General features: G+C 30.6%; 1 protein-coding gene across 2 annotated transcripts; it reads left to right on the forward strand.

Moving 5' to 3' along the window:
* On the forward strand, window positions 1-9,043 carry LOC145759409 (ephrin-A1-like). Of its 2 annotated transcripts, none has more exons than XM_082573233.1 (5): window positions 1-208; window positions 6,123-6,277; window positions 7,167-7,292; window positions 7,385-7,600; window positions 7,740-9,043. In XM_082573233.1, exons 1-5 carry the CDS (start codon window positions 105-107, stop codon window positions 7,865-7,867), a joined length of 729 nt encoding a protein of 242 aa, XP_082429359.1. In that variant the 5' UTR covers window positions 1-104; the 3' UTR covers window positions 7,868-9,043. The 2 variants fall into 2 exon arrangements, with proteins under 2 accessions (XP_082429359.1, XP_082429360.1); XM_082573234.1 differs by having other exon boundaries at window positions 7,743-9,043.
* The last annotated feature ends 369 nt before the right edge of the window (window positions 9,044-9,412 follow it).

A 9,412-nucleotide genomic window follows, 5' to 3' on the forward strand; every position in this document is an offset into this window, starting at 1 on the left:
CCAAACTACCTTACATTTAGATTTTTATGTAATCGTATTCGTATTTTCAAAAATCGTTTAGTTTTTTGCTTGTTTTGTTGGAGATATCAATACCTCAGATCAAAATGAATTCGTATTGGATATTTTTCTGTGTTTTTTTGTGCCTTGTTCATGGAAAGAAACGAGATCAAGTTCGACATGAAGTTACTTGGGACCCAGCGGAAGATGTGTAAGTTAAAGTTACAAGTTTTTGTGTAAATAAAAATTTATAAAATTTATTTCATAATTCAAAAAATATACATAATTCAAAAAAAAGAATTGTTTTTAATACGGGGTTTAGATTATTAAAAAAATATAAGTCCTTACATTTTTTGGCATTTAAAACTTGATTTTTAGTTTTTTTTATGTTACTTGTAACTTTTATTTTTATTTAATCTGAGTTGTGATGTTTACAAACGCCGAAAGGCTTTTACAAGTTTAATCCAAACCATGTTTAAGATACGTTTTAAGAAAGTTTAAATATACCAAGTTGTTTGTATCAAGCAAATGCCTGTAAACGCTCAAAGCGTATTAAATTGACTCACTCAAAAAAAACCGCAACGGCAAAGTAGCGAGATTTTAGCTTGTAAAGTTTATTATGTAGGCAAAAACCATACGCCTCGTTACTTTTTACGATTTTATATAATTACAACTTAACTAAAAACCGCCTACGTTTAAACAGTATAAAACCCCCTGTTTTCCATATTCACCCTTCAATAAATATATAGATCAACATTCTGTTTCATGTTAAACAGTAACTACCTATTTGTCATTAATTATTTAAGCGTCTTGTTATTATCCCTGTCTTACAATGTATCTATTACTGATAGTTTTTGTTTGGTGTGGTTATTAGTGGGGCACCGGTAAGTCTAGTACAATCTAGTTTTCGTTCTGCAAGTAAGTGGAAATAAGTTAACCACATTTATTTTGTGCGATAAAAAGTTGTTGGTTGTAACAAACACCATGACAAACTTCATTGTTGTGGTATTTGTATTGTGTTTTTTATATCGTTAAAAAGTAAATGATGTAACGAGGTGCTTTTTTGAGTAATGGATAAAATAAATGTATAATTCTTGTTTAGTTTCAATTTTATGATTTGTAAATTTATATGAAAAATATGGTCACCAAATGGAAATTTACTTCATCTAAGTTTGCACGCAAAGTACGAACTCACAGACCTAAAAGAACAAACACTATCGCAATACCTCCATCGCGTTCTTAAAACCAATATTGATCCTCTTTTAGTATTCTTTATCAGGCCAGCCTTGACACGCTGCTTAGAGTAAACTTCTCTATTTAAATGTCAAACAAAAAGTTTGCTTTATGATTTTTATTCATTGTCTGTATGATTCTATTGTTCGACGCAGAGCTGAGTTTTAACAACCCTCCTGCAAAACAAGTTTTGTTAAATATTAAACCATTTCAAGTAAGCTACGAAATCTAATGCCAGTGACCTCTGTAAGTGAAATTAAAACACTTTTAATGATTTTTAAATATCATTTTTTTATATTAGAAATATACCGTTATTTTATACATTCATATACCAAAATAAGTATCGGAATCTTTTGATAAGGGTGTGTGATCTTTTAAACATTGGTAACTACGTAACGTAAGCCATTTTGTTTCAACGATATTTTAAAATTATTTCGCGTATTAATAGCGACTTTGTTGTCCATACTTATGACCGGAAAATAATTATTATCGATTGGTTAAAGCTTTGCTATGAATGGTATTAATATCATTAAGTAGCCCGTGAAAAGTATTCAATATCTCGAGTTATTCACGTAATTCGATTAGCGTTGGTCGGTGTGTTATTATCAAGTACAAAATAGCCTTATATACTTAGTTAAGCATGACTTATGCGTAGTTATACATGAACAATAAATACCAAAGCGCTGACTGTAAGTTAGTTAACCCTTCAACCACGACACAACTGAATTTTAGGCTTGTTTGTGTTTGCGCTGTAGTAACTATCCAGTTAAAAGGTTTGGTAATATGTTGTTGGTTATATGCGCCAAGGAGGGTTAAACAAATTTACGTGGGTTGTAGTGTTCAGAAATCGTCAAGTTTTGTTAAACCGGTTGATTTTGAAGGAATACAAATTCCACTTTGCTTCTGGGAAATCAAAACCACATTAAAAAAACAGGATATACACTTTTTTCCCTGAGGAGTCCTTTCTAAATTTCCTTAAATTATCAATTTTCAAGAATTTACGAGTCTCCCACGAAATGTGCCGCTAAACATTCCATCATATAAATATATCAGTTACTTAAAATACAACTTATATGAGCTATATTTATCTTATCGAGTCAATTTAAAATATATTACATTTAATTGAACACTAAATGTAAAAAGGTGGAAAAATTGTGATAAACATTTCAAACCACATTTCATGTTTTTCATATAAAGTACGTGGTTAACCGATCGTGATTTAAAGTTAAGCAAAATGGGCGGTCACTTTATAATTGTACGTGCGACAATAGGCGTGAGGATTACCTTTAAAATTTCCCAAAATAACCGAACCAAAGTGTCCCTAAGCCTTACATCATGAAATTAGAAAGCATACATTAGCGGTAAACGGCAAGAAATGGTACCAGGCACAGCAGAACATAAGTGGCACATAACAGCATATGATTACGAGGCGCTTATTGGTCAAAAAGTAGTATTTTAACTCTCTGGCACTTAGCCTTTTGGTTTGTTGGTCTTGGCTGTGAACTAGGCAGGCGAGACGGGCTAAATTAGGCTTGTAACGAACTTGTGTGCTCGAGCGAATCGTGATAAGAAGCGTATAGATCACCACTAGCTCATCCCTTCCTCTATTCCGCGTACAACTTTAAGAGGGATGTGTTTAAATGTATGTTGGTGAAAGTTGTAATTAAAGTCGAGTTTGCGACACAAATTGACCAACACTGCGACCGAATTTGCTTTGTCATAATAACGGGGATTTTTTGGGAAATACGAGAAAATTAAAACTTCCTTATTTCAAAGTAAAACTGTTCCTTGTTTTCTCAAACTTTGAGGACACATAACTTTAATTTGAACACTCGTTCAAGTACATAAGCGAAAATTTTCAATATTTCCATATAGGTATCCAGGTAACAAAGAGCACAACACGAAACAACATTGACTTTGGAATATATTCCACAAAGCGTTCAACCTCGCCCCCTTTTTAAGACGTCGCGAGTTATTTCGGGCAGGTCAGGTCATACTTGACGTAATTTACGAACCTAACTACTTTGTGTTTTGGTAACATGAAAAGAAAAAGGGTAAATTCGGGTTAACTAATTATGATCATTTGCTGGAATTTTTGTTACGTATTTGGGCTAAATCAGGAATTTTCAAAATATTTTTGGAAATTTTTATTTTTTTTATTTTTCCCAGCGCCAAAAATCGTGTTTTCTTTCACACCTACGTAACAATTACATAAACCTCGACGCTATTACCATTGTTACGTAATTAAAGGCTATTGTTCAAAATGTTGATAAATAATTTGTAAATACGTGATCGAAAGGTGAGCTAATTATTGGGTTCAATTGTGAAACCTCAAATTTCGACCTAAAAACGGGATTTTTTGTAATTTTTAAGTGTTCTGTGCTTGGCAGTGCCAGCCTTTTGTTTTTATGGTAATTAGTTAGCAATTGTCGCGGCCTGGTAATTAGTTAAGTGTGTCTGTTTGATTCACCGAAGCTTAGAAACAGGAAATTAAAAACTTCAAAATGTCGCATGACCCCGATGTAATGTGATCCGAAAATATCAACGACCATGTCCAAAAATATTTCAATTACAAGAAATTTACGTCAAAGTTTAAATTTAACGCAGTTCTTAAAAAACTCACAAATTACAAATTGTCGCACAGTTTAACCTGTTATTTAGCACGTACCATTACGTGAGATTATGACAAATGCTCACATGGCCAGACTTGTCAATATAGGGTTGAAATAATACAAATAGAAGCACATTAGCATTGTTTTTGCAAAGTGTCATATGGCCTTGACATACAACACAAATAGTATCACAAACAAACGACTTACTTATAATTTAGTAGGCCGAAACGCAATAAAAACGAGGTTTTAATATTATTTAACGAGCATTTGCGGGTAACATATTTCAATCTAAGTAATAAATGTTCGACTAATCCATTACCAGTTTCAATAAACAAACACAATATTGAACAAATACGATGTAAATGCGCGTTAAACAACACGCTGTGCTTAACAAATGGCCGAGCAAAGCGAGACAAATGCGTTTATCTCGTTGTTTAATAAGATTAGGTCGCTCCCTACTGTTCAGCATCTGTCTTCATCTTTTTGACATCTGCAAATAAGTTATTAATCGGGTTTTGCGAACATTTGTAGCAGACACATAAAAATATTATCAAAATACATACAATGTTTATAAGCTCTTAATAAGCGCCATTTAATGCAAGCGGCGGGGTGTTAAGATCTGAGCTTATCTGAATAGAGATTTAAAAAGGTGGTAATTTACATAATGCGCTTATGAAAACTTTTTTAATTGTTAAAAAAATGATAAACTTAATTTAAAGTTGAATTAATTAAAATGTATAGGAAAAAAGTTAGTATTTGCAAACATATCAAACATTTGAAATAAATTGAAAGTCTTTTAAAATCGGTGAAGAGTATATGCCTGGAGAATGCAAATAACTGCATGACAAGCCTGGGAAATCAATCTTTGTATAATCTCGGGTAAAACAAAAATAATTCTTGGCTCCATAAATCAAGATTATTTACTTTGTGACGTCATAACTTATTAGAATGCCCAAAACACTTGAGGTAGCTACTTGTCGCTAAGACAAAGCCTGGTGCTTATGTGACTGATGTGACTGGTGTCTTACGCACTTGGAGTGTACTTGACCACGCCTCTTGGGCTGCTTGAAAGTTAACGCTCCGCTTGGTTGGAGCATTTTCACCCCTTTTGTTTATATTTCTTAACTTTTTGTAAGTGTTTTGGCGACTAAAACTTTTGAAAATGCATTTGTACTAAATTGTGACATTTGTTAATTTTATGTTAAAAACGAGACTTTACCCAATTATTATAAAATAAAGTCCAATTTTGCGTTTTATGATAACTAATAAGAATCGTTTATTTTCTGACGTTACAGATCGTCATATTTATAATAATCTTCTGTCTGTTTGTGACGTAGTTAAGCCGTTGTTAAACAAGCGATAACATGGGTATTGTATATTCGCGTAGTCCAGATATCGTGTATTTTGTTTGGGTAATATTACCTTTTTATGCTACGACCCGAAATAAGACCCTGTTTCAAAGCAGATATCTGATTTGTGTGGTGTACTCTTATAACATATAACTTACTTAAGCCTTAGAAAGCCTGGTTTCAAATTTTCGGCTGGAGACTTTTAATGTTTTTTTTTCTTTGACATGGATTTAAAGCGTCGCTAGGGCATTGTTGCTTGTCATGTACAAACAATATATTGTCTCGACTTAGAATCATTTGTTATTTGAAACCATTGTTATACATAAAAGAAAAAAAAAACTCTTTCAAAATTTGAGTATTTTAACACTATACATATATAATAACGTAGTGGCAGTTATAGACGTCCTACCCGTGGTATAGGGTTATAAAGCCTACGCCTTTACTCCATACAGTTTTTAAAGCATATTGCATCATATACAGTTGTAAAAAAATATGTTTTCCGTTTTGTAAGGGTTATAAATATTGTGATATGTTTTATCAAAGTAACATATATTCAGTTATGTCATAACACTATCAAGTAACTAATAGCTTGTAAAAAACAATATGTATTCTTCAATATTTATTTTTACACTTTTTGTCGTGTTTTTGTCTCTGTTTTGACGGTGATATTGGTAACTGATCCCGGTCATTTTTATAGTAGACAAGACGTAATAATTACCTCATATTTATTTTTATACATTTATTTAGTAGACAATATACGTAATATTGTAATAAGAAAGCGCCGTAAAACTAGCATAACCAAACATCTTTAGTTGATTTATGGCATTTTGAATTCAGAATCTCTAAGAATGAGAATGTATCCTAATTACACAAATTTTATTTTGATTTTCTAACTTATAATATTTTCTAAATTTCATTATTTTTTTTCCAGATTGGCTTATGGTCAAGTTGAAACAATAGATGTAAGAATGGGAGACTATATGGACATTTTTTGTCCACAATATGATGCAGATGAAAGCAAAGTTAACACTTTTGTGATCTACAACGTCAGCAAACAGTCGTTTAGCGAGTGCAAATTTGGCAAAGGTAAAATATTAAATTTAGAAGACAAATTATATTTACAATTACTCGAATCTTAGAGCAATATAAAAGTATTTGGAATAAGATAATGCCAAAATATTTCATATAATCTATTTCTAACGGGATCGCCTATTTTTAACTATAATTATTTTATTCAAAAATATCCCAAATTCAATATATTCTAATAAAGCACAATTCGTATGCTTTATATTTATAGCACTTTGTTGGGTAAATGATAGCATTTGGGTGGCCAAAATACTTTAAATACATTATTAATGTAGCATAACTTGACAAATAAAACACTTGAAAGATTTCTGATTTAAAACTAGCCGGTCCCATAAGCACGTGAATTCATTAAATATAATTTTCTTATTATAGTATTAGGCCAATGTCAATATCTTATTGTTAATGTCACATGTTTACTATGAAGTTAGGTGTGTTGATTTCAAAGGGTTCCTATAGAATGAAATTTTTAATTTTAAAAATGGCAAAAATGTTTTAAATTCAAAAAGTAAACATTTTTATTTCTAACAAACCTTCGGCATAAAACTACGTTAATACGTTATTATAACGCGTGAGAAAAAAAGTGGCAACCTTTAATTTAAAACACACAACAATAACGTATATATTAAGGGATTGACATTAACTTTATTTTTGTAAATAATCACTCTAATATTAAATCAAATTCTAAATTACCCTCAACTTTATACAATTATACTTGCAGTCTATACAAGCTTTTATTTCTGTGTTGTATCTTTCAATAATCAGGATATAAATAATTACATAGTTAATTCAATATCTACAATCAAAACAGTGGAAGTTTACAATTTTGAAACATGTGATTACTATGACGATAGTTGTATCACTATTTTAAATTTTAATGTTTTTTTTACAGATACTAAAAAGATTTTCGCTTGCGACACTCCAAACCAAAGCAAAGTCTTGACAACAAAGTTTCAGAAGTATAGTCCAAATCCTCTTGGCTTTATATTCCATCCTACACATTCTTATTACTATATGGGTAAGCCCCTTTATTAACATATTAAGATGCTCAGTTTATTCTTTAATTATAATTTTAGTTTTATTTTAAAATTTTTGTTTTTTGATTTTTAGCTGCCGAAAGTCTTAAAAGCGATTCTTGTGAAAACGTCATGCGGTTGAAAATCAATGTTCATCCCCGTCTACGTCATGACCATCTGACGTCAACCACTGGTAAAACAACAACTTTAATTAAAACAACAACAACCACAACGACTACGAAACCAACCAAACGTAGCACCATTCTCATTCCAAATATTGTTTCAACGCCAAGGGCACGACCTGATATAGGTAAGAACAACATCTCACTCTAAAACCTAAATATTTCAAATTTGACAACAAAATGTTTTGTTTTTAAAAAACAACAACAAAAATTGAGCTAAAATAATTCTACCTTGTGTTCACTGAAATAATAAATTTCTTTGTTTAGTAGCAAGTTCCCCAAAAGTTGGTCAGAAAGGAGCATATGGTGGTGGTGCAGCTTCAACTATTGTTTCTCTTTCAATATTCTGGACCATATTCATAGCTTTGGCGACAACTTTGTATTTAGAACGTTGAACCCCGAATGAAAATGGTTGTAAACTATTGAAATGGTTCCAAATCAAGTTTCTGATTGGTTAAAATACTAAAACACTGGTCCAAATCAAAAGAGTTTAAAGTCTAAGATGCTTGCCTGTCAAAAACGACTTTTACAACACGATGGAGGTTGTTTTGACGTCTTGTGCGCCGAGAGAACTTAACACCAGGCGCGAAAAAAGGTTTCTACAATTGTGAAAGAAACCAAGACAATTATTTTAGTCCAAATTTTGGTATATGACAAAACTGTGTAACCTAATATATGATTGGACTAAATACCACTTCAAAAATCCTATAAAGTTTACTAAAATATCTATTCTACATACCAAACACTGAATTTAAAAAGAAAAAGAGACATTGCCACCCATAAAATTCTAAGTCAATGTTAATCTTTCTTACAACTAAATCTGCCGAATTATTTTCCTTTGATGAGATTATATTGTTTTGATTTCACTTGTGTTCAAATGAATCATTTGTTTTGATGGAATGTGGTCGATGTATCATCAGGTCTTAACCTAGTTTAAAGATTTTATTTTAATTTTTTTTGATTTTACATTTTTTTTAACTTTTTTGATTTTACATTTTTTTAACTACATTTTTTTTTTTTAAATTTTAAATTTTTGGTATTACATTTAAAGTTCTTAAATTTATTTTTTGTTTTTTAAATTCAATCAAAAATTTAGTTTTATCTTTGTTGGCGGGGTATTCTAAAAAGGGGCTAAGGAAGCTTACATTATTTCGGCATTTCTTATTTCTAGTTTAAAATGATTGTAAAATTGTAGTCATTTTATATTAATTAAAAGGTGTATTGTTTTTTTGTGACAAATATTATTGCCAACAAAAAAGAATTGGTTTATAGGTAAACAAAATTGTCAAAATAAATTTGTAGTTTGTTCTCTCACGTATATTGATTTAAAAGTTAAATATAGACTACGTCACAATGTCGTATTGTTATTATTTCAATACACTATAATGACACCACTGTGATTTATTTTGATTATTGACGGCAGATGTATCTTTTTTAAATTTCTTTATTTTTACTGCTATTTTCGCTTATTTTTTGTTTAGTGTGTTTCCTTTTCAACGAAAATGGAAATATTTATTTTTATTTTTCACACTGCGCTGGCGTATTGAAATTAATAAAATAAATGTAACTATTTAAAACCTCTTTTTGTTGCAAAATTTGGTATACCGATTTTGGCATATTTTAATAAAAATTTAACACCAGTTATATTAAACAAATGATGAAGTTTTTGCTCTAAATTGGCCTAGCTAACATACACCTTTTAATTTCATAGCAAGGTGCTTTTGAATATATTGACATATAAATTTTTTGAAAAAAAAAAATTAAAATCAAAATATAATTGTTCTGTAAGAACCCCACAGGCCCAATTAACGTGTTTACAAAATATTTTTTGAAAATATTAATATTCATAAAAGTTATGACACTTAAAATTTAGATTTAAATTTTGACTAGACCATTAAACGCGCAGTAGTCTAAACAACTTATTCTATAAATATTCTTCC

This window comes from Corella eumyota, chromosome 7 (assembly GCF_963082875.1).
Source record: "Corella eumyota chromosome 7, kaCorEumy4.1, whole genome shotgun sequence".
NCBI classification, from domain to species: Eukaryota; Metazoa; Chordata; class Ascidiacea; order Phlebobranchia; family Corellidae; genus Corella; species Corella eumyota.

What these genes read in the sequence shown, in the direction of transcription:
- LOC145759409 (XM_082573233.1), top strand. Translation starts at nt 105, where the DNA reads ATGAATTCGTATTGGATATTTTTCTGTGTTTTTTTGTGCCTTGTTCAT. An exon ending in TGGGACCCAGCGGAAGATGT is followed by an intron (nt 209 to 6,122) that starts GTAAGTTAAAGT and finishes TTTTTTTTCCAG; the next exon opens with ATTGGCTTATGGTCAAGTTG. An exon ending in ACATTCTTATTACTATATGG is followed by an intron (nt 7,293 to 7,384) that starts GTAAGCCCCTTT and finishes TTTGATTTTTAG; the next exon opens with CTGCCGAAAGTCTTAAAAGC.